This window comes from Papilio xuthus, unplaced genomic scaffold (genome assembly GCF_000836235.2).
Source record: "Papilio xuthus unplaced genomic scaffold, Pxut_1.1 DF824888.1, whole genome shotgun sequence".
NCBI lineage: Eukaryota > Metazoa > Arthropoda > Insecta > Lepidoptera > Papilionidae > Papilio > Papilio xuthus.
In genome coordinates, this window is record NW_013533761.1 from 316,295 (window position 1) to 335,755 (window position 19,461).

Below are 19,461 nucleotides of genomic sequence, written 5' to 3' on the forward strand. Positions count from 1 at the left end.
GTAAAAAATATTTTTCAGTTAAATATTACAAAGATTTTTGAAAAAAAAATTATACGTTTTATTTAAATGCTTGTGAAAAAACGAATAAGTTTAATTATACCGTCCCATGACATAACAAGTCAACTAAAAACATACAAGCACAGAGGTTTACCAAAACATATATAATTAAATTTACGTTTCAAAAATAGAACTAACAATTGTATAATAGTTTCTACCAAAAAAAATATATGAAAAATAGTCAGATACAACGCATTCGGAACGATGCTTTCGACATTAAAATAAAATTACACGCAGCTGCGTTCAGCAACAATACAAATTCCAACTCTATTTCTACTACATAGGGTACATTTTAGAATAAACCTAGTACATCTGCATAGTAAGCTAGCGACATTTAAAAAGACAGGCCCAACACATTTGAAATCTGCTTGTCTTATTAGATTGCGAGGTTTCTTCCTTCCGCAACCCCCTGCCCCTTCCCGCCCATCCCCTCCCGCTGACAACCTCATTAGCATTTACATTAAGATTGTGCTGAAAAATATACTTACCAAACAATTTTCATTCTTATTACCATTTACATAAGATCGTTGATTTTTTTTGTATTTCCAATCATATTTCAATTGACTTATAACATATGCAGTTGACAAAAAATAGCACCGTCCAACTGAACCTTTTTTGTATTGAGGTGGTAATAAAAACGTTCGACAATTTTAAAAACTACTCTAACCAATGGATAGTCAATATCGAGTAATAGATTATAAAATATAATTTCACAACGTTAATAATTATAATTTTAATTTTATGAGAGATAGAAATATAAACTTTATAAAGAATACTGAATGTCAGCACCTTTCTTTTTCTTGATGCGGCCATGTAAATATAATGAAGATGTTGCAAGTGCTCTACACGTCGTACGAAAGCAGGACTTCACCGCGATGTTCCTTTGTGAAACGTTGCCTTTGACAAACAGAGATGAAATAAAAAGTTAGGCAAAAACAATACTAGGCAAGGTCTGTTATATTTACTGTAAAAGCTGTTGAAAACCTTTGCTTAGAAATAAAAACAACTAAAATTCATTTTAAATTTATATATTCAACAATATTGCATGTTTCTTGCAAAAGTTTCAATGTTTCAAACGGGACAACTGTTAAAATTGCAAAGTACGGTCGAAATAAACACAAGTTTTTTCATATCATTTGAGAAAATCTTCACCGATGTAGGGGTCAAAGGTCGAAGCATTACGGCTGTGTTCAAATACGAATACTTTTATAAAGAATTTTCTACTTTGTGGAAATAAAGATCGCTTGCTGCTGCTACTATTTAGTATTGTAGGAAACAAATATAACTTAGACTTCAGCTATTTGTCCTTTCAAATAAATATTTTAGGTATTATAATAAAAGAAGAAAAGGTTTAAAACTCAATTATAATTATACCTAAAGGAATATACATATCAATACGTAATTTACTTCCTCCGCAGTACACATGGCAACAGAATAAGTAACCTGAACAACTTCAGAACGTTGTCAAATTATAACAACCCTGTTGTACACAAATAAGGAAACGAGGTTCTTAAACTTTTAATGGAAAAAATTTTATATCCTTGTGGCAGATTTTATTAATAAAACATTACGTTCTTAAAATCTGCAAAAAAAATTAAAAAAAAAAAACATTTATGGTTTCAAAACTGTTAGACAAACTTTTTAATAATTTTTTTCTTCCAATAAATACTGGCTGTTTTAAAAAGAAATAAGAAATAAAGTGGTATCCTATTGAAACGTATTTCAATTTAGTACAAATAAAGACAAATGAACTTGTAAATGAAATGAAAGTGAAATGGTGAGTCAAGATTAGAGCATTTAATTTAATAGTAACTAATTCCATTAACTTAATATCCCCGAATGTGGGGATACAATTTAACTAAGCATTAGGGTTTACCAAGTTGTGCCGCGAAGCTTCGATACAATATAAAGCCAAACATTTCACGAATGTTCTGTAATTTTGGTACAGTTTAATACTCATTTATTTCTTAAACCAGAAACACAATAATAATACCTTCCAAGCAGCAATAAAAATCATGATTTGTCCCCAGACCTTAAGTAAACCTAGAGACGATTACAAAAGGCAGATATTTATATGTCGTTACATTTATCTTAATTATATTTCATGGCGTTTGATAAGAAACATGTTTCATTTTATTCCTACATAATACTTTGTCATCCCGCAAATGTCTTTTGTGAATCATTTTCTGACGGAAACGTATGTAATCCTATAGCAATTTGTCAACGAAGGACACATTATCCTCGTCTAATGCAAGTCATAAATCTAGATCAAACTCTAAGCGTTATGCGGGTCACTTAACAAATGTGTTGTATTAAATATTTGACATGATCCTCTGTTAACAGTCAAAAACTATCAAGTATTTGTCACTTTATGTAAACTGTACACTTATATTAATCCACTTCTTAAGCACTTTTGTCTTTTATTTGATATTGTATTTATTATATTTTGCTTGTGAGTGTACCAATCACTTTACTCACAATCTTTATCTTCATTATTTCGTAAAAATGACCAACGTCTTATTTTATATTTGTTGAATCTTTTCCTTGTCTTGCTCTCTCCGTTTATTTAAATTACCATTTTGGTAAATTACTGATCGACCTAGTTTACTAATCTTCAATTTAAAAAAACTTTCGGCAAAGAAAATAAAAACGTGACAAAGATTAAGTTATATTTTCATTATTTTGTTGATTGCTTCAACTTTGTATTATTTTTCATAAAGATCAATTTCTTTTGACACAATAAATATTGTTTTTCATCGCAATGATTTACGATGTGAGATCAAATGCGGGAGATATTGAGAGGATCGAAAATAAGCTTCCCGACACCAGCCTCATTTATTTTAGGAAAAATTTATAACTAGGAGATTTTACCTATAATATAAAAAAAGATCGGAAAATCTGTTGTGTGCGGCTCAGTGTGAGATATTTAAGCTTAATTAAAACGATTGAAATAACAATAGTAAAGTATGTCGATTGTACTCATATTTCTGATTTCTAAAAAAACATTTTATCACATCTAAGTAGCTAATAAAAGCGCATAATGATGTATTTCTACTTAAAGACATTCTATTCCTTAAATTTATCGAACAATGATTCTATAAGTACCTCTCTCACTTACATCATTTATCAAGAAGCAGTATGTATATGTAAAACCCTCGGGTGCGATAATGCGAGCTGAATGCCGAATAGATCTCTATATTTTACATATTCACATATATCTTTACATTATATATTTCAACTCTATGTAAGATTAACTGCATACAGATATACAGTTAAGATTTATGTTACTTCCACAAGTACTATAGCATACAACATTTACCAAATACGTTTGCATCTGTAGATATTGTTTTGTTGCAGGATACTATTGTTTGAACTAGGATAAGCATCCTGCACACTACATAGTATGATTTAATTTAGAAAACGCCATATAAAAATGTGTAAATCACTCAAAGTATATTGTTAAGCAACGTCTTAGGTTGGAATGTTTTCCCGCGTGAGGGCGCGCGCTGACTTGCAAGAATATAACTTTCAATGGATCGCTTTCTTTATCTTATTTGGCAATGTGTGCGCGATTGTACCCATTGTACAGACGAGGTGGAAAGTGATGAATGACATCATCTGTCACCGCCCCACTGGAGCACTGAAGGCGCGAGGAGTTAGAAAAGGTTTGATGTATCGAGATGGTTTTTATTGTATTGTGTTTGTGAATGTACAGTATCCAGGCATGTACATCACTTTACATAATATTTTAATGTTTACGTTTTTATTTCATTGTCTTGTGTTTGTGGATATAGATTTTAATTATACACTTTTGTTTTCACCGCTGCACTCAGAGTTGTAAGTGAACCAAGTGTACTGTTAGTGTACGTACTCTGAGTGGAGTAAGGTAACCCAGTAGTCAGCTTTAATACAATGACAAAATATTATAAAACTTCAACAAAGACCTCACATTCGTATGTTTTTGCAGAATCATCGCGATTTCCTAGAAGTGGGGTTATTCAATCCTTTATTGCTTCGATCTGCAGTCCCGTTGCTGGAATCCATTGAAGCCGGGCCAAAGATAATAAAAAATCGGATAAAAGAATTTTCCATTCGTAAAAATGTTTATAAAATATTTTTTTTAATTAATCTTAACCTTTTTGTTACAAGCCAGCGTTACCTACCATAGTTTTATGCAAACATATGTACATCTAATATTTATTTATCTTTTATTTATTACCATCATCATTTTTAATAAAACAGTATTATTATATGTCTATTTTTGAAACTGATGTAATAAAATATGTTTTTGTACAAATGTTTCGGCAGTACAAACTCACGGTAAGAAGTAATTTTGAAAACAACAAACACAAAATACTTGTATAAACTTTAATCTTCTGTGAAATTTGGTAAGATTGACGCGTGCTAATGAGTTGCGGCGGCCATTACTCATCATTATATTCACCAAATCTGGACGAGAACTTCCACCAAAGCCTAAATTATACAGACCTCAGAAGATAATAATTGTTTTGTTCTGAAATTCATCTTTTGTTTACACAATAAAGTAATTTATATTAACGTTTACAAATAACGAATTATTTGATTTCAATGGTAATAAGTAAAATAAATAAACACAACTTTCTCCTTTTAACCTGGATTCAAATAAGACTCATTCGCTATTAAAGCGAAACACACACACAAGAATAATACCGTTTAAAAGGACATCTTTAACATGTGATACAGAAACATATTAATATCATCATAATTGTGATCATCAAAGATAAAGTTTATAAAAGGCATGTCATGTCATGTCCCAATAAGTAGATTTAGTCTAGAGCTTCAACAATGCACTTGACACGTGCCTCGATGCTCTGACCTGACCTAAGTTATGTCTGTCAATATCTCTCATCAGCTTTATTTCTGACCAAATCCACTAAAGTTTTAAATATTTTTTGCTTTTTTGCTTTGGTCGCGAGAATAATTTGTAGTGGCAAAACAAATGAACAGTAGGCAAAAGGAATCTATACAATTAATAAAATCGAAGTGTCTGTATGTAATATAGAAAAATTACAAAAACAAATGTAAAAAAAAATATCAGTCTGTCGGCAAATCCGAAAGCACCTGCTAGAATAATAACTAAAACATTGGGACAAGTACAATAGTAACCTCACGAATAGAATTTGCTAGTTTAACTCTACCCAAGAGACGAGTCCTTTCGCAAGCAGTTACAACTTACCTTAATAAATCTAGATTTCGTCTTACAATAGAAACGGATGAAAGAATAACAAAGTTAAGAGGGAATCTGTTATTTCCTCAAGGGTCCCTGTTCTATAATTTATGCAGGATCCTATCCTATGAATAGTTAAGAGTGTAAAGACTTTGAAGCACACGTCCTTGAAACAGAGAAGTTTTCCCCGAGGAATGGTTTTGTTTTGTTTTCCGTCTCTTTTACATATTAACAAATTCTATCATTGACTGATAACACAACATACACAAATACATAAGTATTTAAAATATATTGCTGATATTTTACTTTAAAGAGTTTTTCCACAGTTCTCTTATGTTCTAAATAAACACAAGTAAATAGTAGACTCTCAATAAAACTAAACTAGATAACATCAAAAAGGCGTACCCTATATAAAACGGGTAAAGCTTTTCGTCGTTTCTTTTTCTTCAAAATATATAGTAAAGGTAGTCTTTAGTCCATATTTAAATATATACTAGTCTCAATAGTAATAATGAAAATGCTTATCGAAATAGCTCAAAATAGGAACTATGTAATGGCAACTATGCGATCCCTTTCATAATGAAATACCTGCCGTGCTCCGCCGGCGCCGTGTGAGCCCGCCTTTACATCGAACATTATTTACCTCATTACCAACAAAACATCAAATCTTTCATAGCATAAGAGATGTTTACAATATCTGGAATTATTCGTACACTTTCACTGTAATTTATAGCGTTTAAAGTTTTAATTAGATTTAATTAAAACTTTGAAACATTAATAAAATAATTCATTTCTATAATGTTTTACCCGCTTTTACTTAGTTCCAAAGATAATTGTGTTCCAAATAGAAAATAAAACGATTCTAATCATTCGCATATATGAAGCAACCTTAATAAACAGCGATGTCAATATAAAGTACTAAACGCGATTGGAAAAAAGAACGTCAATATTCCTGAAATTAAACAGCCGCACTGCTCGGAATAATAATGAGTTTCATTCTGGACAGAATTTGCCGCTAGATGGAGCTAGGAACAACATCCTAACACACAAGAATCTCGTAGGGAAGAGGTTTCCCAAATTAAATGTCTTAATTATACAACAAATGTGTCAGGGAAAGGACTACTGGTTAAGTTTAAAATTATCCAAAAAGTAATCGATTTAATTAATTAAAATAACAATTGTTAAAAGCTGAAATCTAACTTTTCTTAATTTTACAAGCATCGATTGTCAGTATAGAGCATTTGTGCTGGTATACAAAATTGCAAAAAATGCCACCCTTATTTCTCTGTCGATCCCGATAGGCTACGGGTCCTATTAGTTTGGTAACGAGCGAGGTATCATGAATATGAAACTGTCTGCGCAGTATCTCGGGTGCAGACATTTTATTACGATCATCATTTTTACGGAACTATCTCGTTAAGAAACTTGCACTTTTCGTTTTTATTTTTACAAGTAACCAATTATTTTATTTAAAATTAGTCCCTAACCACTCTCCCACCCGATGTCTATAATTACTGTTAGGAAAAAAAACCGACACTGTGCCGATTTATCGGCGCAACACTAGGCTTATTAAATGTGAGTGTTTATTTCCCCTCACTAATCAAACTGACACTTGAATTGGTAACAAAAGCGCGCCATTCGCACCAAAGGATTCTAACTAATAATGTCTAAAATTGCTAAAAAATAGAAAACAATTTAAAAAATTAATCAATTCAAATTAAGAATTATTCAATAAAAATGTAATTTCAACAGTAGTTGTTGAAAGTCATTACAGATTTGTTGGTTTGGTATATTACTAACATTTATATGGTTAAATTATACTTTGTACCCAATTGTAACGAACATCGCCGTACCCTAATAAGGTACATGTACCTTTCAACAACCTTCCTGTCTTGCTACACAAAGTAAATATGAGATAAAGGACGTAAAATAAAAGACATTCATTGGCAATAGTAGATTGTAAAAAATATTTTCAGATTTGTTTTTAGTAAATCAATGTAATCATAAATTGTTTTAATTCTTATTAACATAAAAAAAAATCTTGATTATAAAGCCTTACATGAAAAATAAAATCGCAGTGACAAACTTGTTAATGATATTTATTCTGTCAATATACATATATACACATAATAAAATTAGGTTTTCTGTATGTAATATGGAAAAAGAATCACATTTCGATATTGTGATGTTTCTGCGTTGCTGATAATGAAAACCCAATTTTTTAAATTTTTAGCTGGCTGTATCTGTCCGGAACTAGTGGACCTGTTTTGACAACACTTTGACGGGCATATTATACGCTACATTTTTTTTCAATTCTGTGCTGACGAAGTCACGGGCTACCAACATTGTATCGTAAAACAGATAATAAAATGCTGTAACGAGCGTCGCCGCTAGAGTGCGCTGTTGCACGAGCGCGACTCAGACACGACTCCGCAACACTCATCAAAATTAAATAAAATAAACAGTATAATTAAAATTTAACTGCCACAGAGTGATAAATCCCGAATTAAAATGTTACACTCCGCATACAAGACAGATTTATTAATAAATAACGATAACTCTGGAGCGCTGCTGGGAGTTTGTAATTGAATAATGTGGACAGACAGACCGCACACACTTTAATTGATATATCGCTGCCACAGCTATAATAATAAAAACCCGTGTAATTGAAATTAATTATAGCGTATATTAGCATATAAAAATGTTTATTATCTAACAAGGGTAATTCCCCTGTACAACCGAATAGAAAAATAATACTGTTGTTCAACAATAAATCCATGTATTATTGTAATATTGTTGCTATACACGTGACTTCTATAAGTAATAACAATAATAATAGCTCATCCATTCAGAAGACAAACTCTTTATTAAAAATCAAGTATTTTAGTGTAAAGATAAAAGAACATGCTAAAAAAGGATTTGTTCATTGCTGATTTATCTTATATTTAATTATAGTTTTTGATATATTAATATCTATAAAATATGTTTCAGTCTTTATAACAATTAGTGTACATTAATTCTATGCGACAAAACTTACTATTTGACCCTTGGAAATTTGAACCCATAACCTACTTTGTGTTTCGTCAGCAAGCGTTGTGATGTACGTTGTAGTTATCACGTACACATAAAATAAGTGAAATTAAACAAATAGCCGTTATGAGATTCAAGTCACGAATACACATACAAAAATTATTATAGATTTATGAGTGCCGTAAGTTGAACATTTTTATTCATAAGTATACTGTTGACAAACTTAAGTTCATTTCACTGTGCACTGGATTAAACTATTAAAATGTGATGTTATTACAAACCATAAACAACTCCCAAGTAGAGAGTTTAGAATAAGAAATTAAGATCATGAAGAAATAATGTTATACACTATTCAGCGCACAAAATATAAATGTTTTAAAAGTTAAATTTTAAATAAAAATACGCTGGTGGCGCGGTCTAAGTTTGCGATGAATTTTAAGTTATTCAGCTGACCCGATCCATTCAAGAAAAGCTATTGGCTCGATCTATAACGTATAACTTATGCTTTATTAAAAGGTTCATCGTCGTATAGTCAATATATCGATATCGACAAAACATCACTACTGCTCGTGACGTCAAATGTATAAAAATACGATATGAAATTACTAGCCGTTATCTCTTGCTTACAATTCAAACAATACAAAATAAACATTGACAAATACAGTTGTATTTAATTTGTTTTGAACACACTCAGTGTAATTATAAATATTAAACAAGGAAACAGACTACCGACCAGAATTTTCAATACTAAGATTCTCAGTGTATATAATATAGTTACAAAATATATCGTATTTTAAAAATGAATATATAAGAGGTGTCATTTTTAAATATCTATCATTTATTTAAAAAAAATATTACGCTATTGTACGATCAAATTAAATTATTCTGCCAAAATAAAAAATCGAAACCGTGTACACAAATTGCACGCTCGCGTAATCAATAAATCTTCTTATAATAATATACAACAAAGAGAAAAATCATACAAACAAATCAATAAAATCTTTTCGCTAATAATAGATCACAAATTAAGACCTTGAAGTCAAATTATTAAACACGGATTATAAACAAAGAAGAGGTCCAAAGTTCACAATTAGTGATGTGAATGTACATAAGAGCATCGACAAAATAATTAAAGTTTCTGAAAACCGTGATATATTACGTAACACAAATAATACATACAAGTGATTATTCGCTTCTGCAAAATATATGAAAGCTATTACGTAATTAACTCCATTTTTATTTACGACTTATTGTTTTTACTTTTATGCGAACGAGCACGTGTTACACTTTTTTCCTAAATTTATGGCCTATATGTTTTGTTTTTAATAAGCTTTAAACCATAAAGGACGTAATTTGTGTTTAAATGATGACTTCATTACAAATTATCTGTCATGAAGATATTCCGATTACTTTAAGGACATGCTCTATTCCTTACACTTTAAAGTTATTACATTGCTTTACGAAACTGTGGTTAAATTTTACGTTAGTAGTAAAAGACGTCAATTAAATTTTCACCATAACTGTAATTCCAAAATGATTGAATAAATATTTAATTAAAGATATAGAATATCGATAACACGAAGTCACATCACTATTGATATTGGTCCCGCCGTTTCGTGTTTTGCAGCATGCATTATAAAACTATACGTCCTGAGAACAACACGCATGCTACCAAACAAAGTTAACGATCGTAATATAAACATGTTCAGTGTCGTGTAAAAATCAATTAAATATAGCTTTATTGTTTTATTTGGATTTATAAATTATTATCAAGTGAAAATGTCCACTTCGGCGATATTGATTCGTCAACTTGTGTGAGTTTTTTTATTTTTATTTGCTTTACTTTTCGTATATTTCTCTTATTTAAAAAAAAAATAAAAAACATTACAGTTAAAATATTGTTTATTTTTTTTATTTCATTTCACTTACGTATTTATAATTTTACGTTGTATTCGCGTTGAGCTATTTGTCAACATCGTTTGCTTAAAAAATGCAACCTGCTTGATGCAGTCAACTAATTACTTATGAATGTGTAAGAACGCATAGGGAATTTAAAAGGAACGTATAGGAAACGAGTTCTGTCACTTAAAACGTAAAGTTATTTATAGACCTATGCTTGATAAAAATATAAAAACACGACCGCTAACCCGGTTATAATACAGTTACAAAAAATCCGCGTAGTTTTTGCGTCTCGTATGACCTCAGTTCGATTCTACACCAATAGGCAGTAGACACACTTTCCTGTTCCTAAGACTCGACATGAAATGCTCTGGATTAACTTCCTGCCAGATAGAAAACTATATAGTTTAATCAGCTGTTAAAAGATTATTTGATATTGTTGATTTCCGCTACCAAAACATATGGTAGCGGAATCTTAACACAAATATATAGTCATCCCTATCGTTCTCTTTGTATAAATCAGAGACAACAATATTTTTAAACAGTCTTTAGAAAACCCAAACTCCAAACATAAAAATGTTAACATAATACGATCTACAAATACTTTCTTGATAACAAAAGACGATCAATATTTTTACACTAATCCATTTAACAGTGATTCATTATGATTGTAAAATAGATTCGTCCCATGATAGTAGAGGTCGAGTGAGGATATTAGGGGTATTTGTTATTCACCGCACGAGCACAGTAACTCGAGAACGTAGTTATCTAATCCCGCCTTGTTAAGATACTAGTTTGATCAGCATTCTCCTGACCACTTCCTGACCTGTGCTGCGGTACGATGGATTTAGTTACTGATACTTCACATACAGTTTATGTTACGAAATGATAGTAAAAAAAAATATGTTATGGATGTACGTTTGATTGCACTGGCAACATACATACAGTGGCTCTTTAATTTAACAGTTTAAATAATAAATGACAGCAACAGTCTGCAGTCTTTTTAGACTTAATTGTTTAAAAGCTAAATAATGAAACATTACCAAATATACCACTCTGACTTACGATATTCTCTGAACTGGTGTTGCCTTCAAATACTTCAATTTCAAATATCTTGAGGTATTTGTAAACAAACTCACTAATCAGCTGGATTAAATCAGAGACGCAGTTGTCGCATTTATTCATGCGTTAAATGATATCACTTAGGAATAAATCGATGTAGTAAATAAATACTTGGTACATGCTGGCTATACATAATAATTGTATTGTTAAACGTTGACCATGAACTTGTGGGCTTGACGCTCGGCACTAGGTAGGCGAGGTACGTCAGACCATATTCTACGACGCAGTCTTCGTTCTATTTGAATTACCAGTTTACAGTACTACATTTTTAGCGAAGTCAATAAAGTCGATATTTGCACCATAACTCTTTCACGTCCCGGCGTAATGATCACGAAATCAGACTGACGTGACTAATACGCATTACATTTTAAAAGTTTATAGTAGAACATTATAATGTACTACGTTAATATGTTCATAAAGACTCGGTGTGCTTTCTCCTTGCAATAATACACATATGATAAATTGTTCAGTGCAGATTTACACATTCTGCCAAAGACGTGGCATAATGGCCACGAAGAACCTTTGCCTTTTTAATCATAAAAAAAGATACTGAAAAGAGAGAAGAGAATCGCGCGGGAAGTATTAACAGCGAAACGTAGTCGTGAATAATAATATTGTAAATAATGTATATAGTTTTTGTATAAGGATTTTAACAACGCAATAAACGCATTTTGGCTGCCGTGCTGATGTTTTGAATTTATACAGATATTTCAAATGATTTGAGGATAGATTGACACTTAAAGATTAACGATTGCATGCAAGTTACCATTGGTTTTTATGGCATAATTTCACATAAAAGATGTTGCAGGGAACGTCTACAAGCGATCAAATATATATTAATTCAGTTTTTTGTTGTTAGCATTCCTCGCCAATCTCGCCGGCGGCTGTCGGGCAGCGGGCAGCGCGGCGCGGCAACGTCGCCCCAGCGTCGCGTCGCACCCGCGCCCGCGTCACAACCACGTCCCTTCGCGCACATTCCCGGACCCCTCGCCCTGCCCATGCTGCGACACTCTGCATACGTACTGCCCAGGATAGGTGAGACAGTAACACTAACTGTGCATTTCCACTGAGACTCGGAGACTGAGTCCGATGTTTTGGCATATGTGTTTCCGCAGTTAAAAGCCACTTCAACTTTCGTAACGTTTTGAATCTATATTTGGACCAGAACTTTCACGTTTGTTGTGATAACATCGTGTAACGTAAGTTTGATTCTAAAACATTTCGTTATCGATTTGTATTTCAAAAATAATGGATTTAAAAAACCGTACAAATAACAGACAGACAAAATAACAAAAGAAAGTTGTTTCATTCGATATTCATTTATCACAATAGCATTAAAAATAAGAACCGTCGTCTCCATTGCATCTGTTATAACAGTACAACAGATAAAACAAAGTGTCTCATCATGGCCGCGCTGACGATTGCCGCGAGCTCACACTGTCTAGACACTTTACGACGGCTTACAACTATCTTTGAAGACGTTGGTTGTCACTGAAATAAGACATTATAACTAGCAATTCATAAAGAGATCGAATTCTGTACAAAAATATATAATTAACCAATAATAACTAAAATGTACCTTTATAAAATTTAGGCTTTCACAAATAAATCTTAACATTTTGCGAACTAAACAAAATAATACGCACATGAAATTAAACTCTTTATAATTTTAATTCAAACTTATTATTGATAATTTTACGTTTACAGAGTCATAGTCAAAAATATACCAAACTAGGCAATTTAACTATTCTGTAATAATTATTGTAAAACGCATTTCCGCAAATTATTCATTTATTCGTTATATAGCTTTTTAAATAGGCTGGTAAGAATATTTAGTGCGCAGTCCGCGTGGGGGCGCTGACTCACCTGCGGACGGAATGTTAATTCTGCACGCGCGTGCATTGTTAATTCTGTCCGCTGCGTCGCTAGTGTCGCACAATTAATATCTTTGTTATGCAATTAATTTCGACAATTATATATCTATACAATTGTAGTAAATTATTTTAATGCACATGGTGGAAAACGTGACATCCATTAAATTTTACAAACTGCAACATTAAAGAATCGGTCTTGAATTTAAATATTTAGACTAATCTTATTATAACGTTGCGAATAAAAACCAGTTGCACTTTCTAATCTAATCGAATGAATAATAAATCGCAGACAAAAACGAGTCAGTGAAAGGCAGAACTAACGGTTTCATAAGACTAGTAGCTTTGACATTTTGGACATCTAGCCTGACGCTATAATACGTTGTATGTGTAGGCGTATACGTGGTATTTACGTTGTAACATTGTATTATTAAAAAAAAATCTTGTCTGTTGTCGTACTATGTTGCTAAGTAAATTTGTTTTAAATTACACACAAAACATACTAGTTTTCAGAAACAGACATAAATGTTAATACATAAGATTATGGCATACAGGGAAATCGGAATCGAAACAAATGCAACATTTCGCCATTCGACCAAAAAATAAAGCCCTATGTGCTATAACCACCCGTGTGTTCTGGTCGTTAAAAACGTATCAACGGGCAACCTTTTACGGACTATTTACCCGTATGTTCTTTGCTATTGAATATTATCTTACTCAAACTGATATATTATATTTATAGTTAACTAGACTCTGTATGATTTTTACAACCTTTTCTTTAATTTATACAGTTTTACATAGAAATACTATGGACAAAATCAGTGGCTATTGATAGTATTTGTCTGACGCAACGTAAACAGCTCGACTCATTTTAAAAATATGGCTCATTCCATTCATATTTATCTTAATATTGTCATAAACCCAGTCATTTTGATGATTACTGGTTGTTCACTTAGATAGTATTTTATGACAAACATAGCTTTATTCAAACTATTTGTTCCCATTCGCCAGGTAACTTCCACCACTCGGTGGGGTTGGGCCTGCTGGAGGGCCTGCAGGCGCGCTACGGGGACCTGGTGAGACTGGCCAAGGGCTCGCGAAAGCGACCAGTGCTCTACGTCTTTGATCCTGAGCTCATGAAAGAGGTAAGGTAACCTTCAATTATATCTCTAATTAGCTAATATTGTTTATCAAAGCTTATAATAGATTTGATAGGAAACTGTTAGGTGTCAGTAATTCGAGAAAAAAAAGATGTGTTTAGTAATTTGAAAAAAATTCCGGTGATGCATAACTCTAGTTATCTTTTTAAAGAATAAAAACGTAAATTGAATCGACAAAGGTAATTTCACGTCCCATCTGATAAATGAAAACAGTAAACATAAACAGATAGTTTCGTCTCTTTGTCTGATTTACTAGTGGGAACTAGTGACCGGTGCGCGAGATAAATCCTTTGCAAAACAAACATCGCCATTCTCGTTATCGGCCAGAGTAAACACTTTGTTATGATATATTCAATATCTGGACAATATCACGAGGCTGTTATACATTTATTGTTACAAATTACCTATGTTAAAACTTGCATTTGTTTAATGTCAATAAAGCATAATACTATCTTTCTTCTTACTAATATTATAAATGCAAATGATTAAATGGATGAATGTATAGATGTTTGTTAGAAGGTATCTCCAGAACGGCTAAAATTTGGCATATATGTAGAACATAGTCGGAACAACGCTTAGGCTATTTTTTTTATATTCACACGGAAGGAGCCGCACGCGACGGTAAGTATAGTCATGAATTGATGTACATTTAAAGTTTGCAAACAATATCCTAATTATAAACAATAAAAAAAAACTTTTTTATTTATTTCCCGATTACTAGAGGTTAATAAAACATGTAATAAATCTGCGTTTTATCTGAGTTTTATCACATTGACGTAGGAGCGGGTCATATAATATATGTTATATCATAGCATGCACTGTCCGATGCGCACAAAATATAGTACGCTATCGCTTGCTACCAGTTTTATTGCACAGATAAACAAACCGTTTTTGTGTAGTTACATATTTTGTCAGACTTCGTTTTTGAACCAAATTGTTGGTTACAAGTTTTTTGACTCAACTAATTTTAAACCGACATGAAGTCAATGGTAGATCAAATCATTGTAAAATTCTACTTTTTGAAAAATATAATTATTATAAATAAAAATTCATAATTTCATAAAATCAAGTGTAATTAATATTAATAATTAATTCGTTATTCTGCTTTCCGAACATTTAATTATGTGTTGAAATTTAATATGTAATTCTTCTTTACCTATTCTAACATGTTCTCCCCTGTCATCAATGAATGCGGGGTCACTGTACAGACCCGCTTCGGCACAGTTTTCGGCCTGTTTATAATGGCATATAAATCATTTAGATAACTGGCACATTTGAATCGCACGCATCCCGCACGAGCCTCGCACGTGATAACAACCTGATTGCTTTATTATTGGAAATGTTAATCAATGATCAGACTATTGTTTTGTTTGTCAATATATTGTTAAGTTCGTAAGTCAAAAATAATAAGCTTACAGACGTAGTATTTTATTAGTAAGATGATCTGGAAGTTCTGGAATGTGCTTGTTGTAGGTGTACGAGAGCAAGGTGACGCGGCCGCCGCAGTGGGAGCGCTCGCCGCTACAAGAACAACGCCGCCGCGCTCACAACCAGCACTCCTTGCACAGGTACAGCATCAAGATGTCAGTGTTACCGACGATATTATATATCCGGCACTTTTCTTTAGGATTATAAGAACTGTTAAATGTTAAATAGTCTAAGTGTGACAATATTTTGCAGCGACGAGACGAAAGATATCTGGTCCGCCATCGGCACGCTGCTGCAGGACGAAACTTTTCTCAACAACTATGATAAAGTATTCGACGACATCGCCGCTGATTTCACGCGACGGTATACTTCTTCATATTATTACACACCTATATCTTTTTCCATATCGTAATAGCACGGGAACACTAATGGAAACTAGTTTCAGCTGTAGAAATGATGTCATGTTCCAGTATGGGCGAGCTCCGACACCTGGAGAACGCATTGAACGAAGAGATATCTACGGAGGTGTACCGCTGGTCGCTGGAGACGCTCGGCGTGGTGCTGCTCGGCATCAGGCTCGGCTGTCTGGATGGACCGGCTCATGTCCCCACAGAACTAAACAGGTATCGCTTCTGGACCGCCGAATTGTCGAATCTCGTTCTGTAGCTATTGCTTAATAACTCGTGTCCTTAACTGGAGATCGTCGATTAGAAGAGCGAGGCCTCAAGCGGAGGTTCATCAGGCAGTCTCAGTGGTAGCGGTAGATTTGAGAAATATCTTTCCACCGATTCTCAACATATTCAAAGTATATTTAAACTATATAATTAGAGGCAAAGAGAAGACGTCTCTGGAGGACGACACTCCGGAGACCTGTTCGCTGTGGAAGCGAAGCGAGGAGGAGCTGAGCGCGGCTGAGCTGCTGGTGCGCTGCAGCCTGCAGGTGGCTGGGGGCGGACATCTGCTGCGCTCTCATCACACGCTCAGGAGGGATTCGGACACCTTCACCAGTGCGCTGCGAGCCTTCGACATGCATTACAGGTAACATACATTAAATACATTTTTTTATAATCATAGGGCTATGCCTAACTTAACACTTACTTATTTCTTATAGGAAAAGAGAGATATCTAGCCTGTGTCTAGCGAAAACATTTCACGCGACAGTTCGTGCACATTGCTGTCTCTAAAATGTCCACTTTGTTACATTCAGTTTAACGGAGCAGTTCGTGTCGCGCGCGATGCACGCGCTGAGGAGGAGCTCGGTGCGGGCGGAGCAGGCGCTGGTGCAGAGGCTGCACGTGCTGCAGGACCGTCTGCCGCCGCTCGCCTCCGACCTGCTGCTGGCCGGAGTCGAGCCGGTCAGTTCTACGAGCATCATTTTATTGAAACTATAAAACGGCAACATTTCTGACTCGACGTGTGGTGTGCAGCTGGCGCAGACGGCGCTGAGCATGTTCTACCAGGTGTCCCTGCAGGCGGCGCAGCAGCAGCGCGCGCACGACGAGGTGTCGTGGTGCGCGGCTGCGCGTGCTGCGGGCGCGCCGCACTCCTCGTGCACGCGCCTGCCCTACCTCCTCGCCTGCGTCACCGAGACCCTGCGCCTCTTCCCCGTCACCGGCGGAGTCGTCAGGCGCACCGCACAGGATATCACTCTAGCTGGATATCAAGTGCCCGCTGGGGTCAGTTTGTTCTTTACATCTCATTAGAAAAAATAAACGTTAACATGATAAATTTACTTGTGTTCTGTATGCAGGTGGACATAGTGCTGGCGCACGCAGTGAGCAGCAAGGATGAGAAGCAGTGGGGGCGAGGGAAGTGCTTCATCCCGGAGCGGTGGTGCAGCAGCAGCAGCAGCAGCAGCAGCAGCAGAGACTGGGAGCCGCTGCGTGCGAGCCGCGCGCACCCCGCCGCCTGCAGACCCTTCGGGGAGCGGTGTCCAGCTGGCGGGCTGGTCGGCACCGTGCTGGCCGCGCTCGCCACCAGGCTGCTGGACAAGTACCGCCTCGAGTGGCACGGACCAGCACCGACAGTAGCCATCGCCGCCCTCAACAAGCTGCAGCCGCCCTACTACTTCGTGCTGCAAAACGCTTGCTGAGTCAACTTTTCTCTTCTACCAGATGACTGAGTCCAGTAGAGAGTACACTCGCACCTTCTCATTGTACACAATCTTTTGTAAACTCATCAAATGAACATTGGAACTCTGTTATTATAAAATCAAATACATGAAGGCTGTGAATTTATTCGTAACTGACTGACTTCTTTCTGTCACTCGTTAGTTCAAACATTCCATAAGAATGAGGGCCTTTATTCTTCTATTTCAAATGTTTATGTCGCTGACAAGATTAATTAAGCAATGGCGATGATATGATTTATAGTTAATCATTTCAATCATTATTATTACTATTGTTAAGTTAAAATTGTATTATTTTTATATTTAACTTAATTCCTAGAATTATAATTTGTTAATAAATATTTTTAAAACATAGCATTTTTATTTTTATAACTTCATCTAAAATCAGCTTTTGAAAATATAATTTATAAACATAACTCCTTAATATATCCATATTAAAGCAAAAAACATAAGCTCATTTGATTCCATTGAAATGTTGCGAGTTTCTCTGTAGTTGATAATTTAATACAAAGTTCATTCGTCAAAGTGAAATCTCTGCTCGTTCACATCTCGGAGCTACATACAATATGTAAATGTTATTATTCTCTTGTTCACGTACAACTATTTCTTTATACAGAATTAATGTAAAGCTTTTATACGTTTGAGATTGTACAAATTTTAACATGTATACCGTATCTAGTATTCTCTTCCTAAAGTTATACTTATTTACTGGTTAAAAAGTGATTGTAACGTTGTCATTTTATATATTTGTTTTTCGTTGTTTCTCCAATTTATTTGATAAAGCTAAAAATGTTAATAATATTAAGCCTGAAGTCTGCAATAAAAGTTGTACGTGACGTCATTTAATATAAAGTCCAATAAACTGAGAGAAAAAGTACATCAATTAGTCGTTTGTAATTGAATACAAAATTCATTCATCACGAGACGTCCGAACATCGCTTCGATTTAATTCATCAAGACGAATGGAAACTAAATAAAAACAAACGTTAAATAACGACAATCACATTTTATTACTCTCTTTTATTTATCAATTCTATGTAAGAACTTTTATTTCATCTATTACAAATTATTTTAAAACCGTATAAAAAACTTTGGCAAGTTGACGATTTTTATCAATGAAATACCGAAACGTTTGTTTTCTAGAAGTTGTCGGAATGGAACTTACTTACAAAACATAGATACTCGGGAATCACACACATGAGTATGGTCTAGAGACAGTCGAGCAAAAATATCTTTGCGTAAAATATGAAAACGATGTTCTTCAACAGAGAAAATAAAAGACATGCGAATAAAATTGACAAAGTTTCTCGTCTGTCTGACATTTAATGCGCAGTCAGCAATATCTGCAAGTTTACTTTTTATTTCAGTTGACTGCAGCTGGTGTATAGAATTACCACAAACTACTGTTGTTTTTCATAGTTTTTCTTCTGAACTATATCGTATTTTACATCAATAAAAAAGATCTTTGAAATGATTCTTTTGAAGAAATAAATGAAAACGTAATTTTAAATGTACATAAAACATACGTATCCACAATTGAAATTTGAAATTAATTCGATA

General features: G+C 34.1%; 1 protein-coding gene across 1 annotated transcript; it reads left to right on the top strand.

The window, feature by feature from the left end:
* The first annotated feature begins 9,915 nt into the window (after window positions 1-9,915).
* On the top strand, window positions 9,916-18,153 carry LOC106127214 (probable cytochrome P450 49a1). The gene is made up of 10 exons (XM_013325276.1): window positions 9,916-10,107; window positions 12,174-12,349; window positions 14,197-14,330; window positions 15,819-15,913; window positions 16,026-16,136; window positions 16,244-16,396; window positions 16,602-16,811; window positions 16,981-17,128; window positions 17,201-17,449; window positions 17,524-18,153. Exons 1-10 carry the CDS (start codon window positions 10,073-10,075, stop codon window positions 17,863-17,865), a joined length of 1,653 nt encoding a protein of 550 aa, XP_013180730.1. The 5' UTR covers window positions 9,916-10,072; the 3' UTR covers window positions 17,866-18,153.
* Window positions 18,154-19,461: the final 1,308 nt, after the last annotated feature.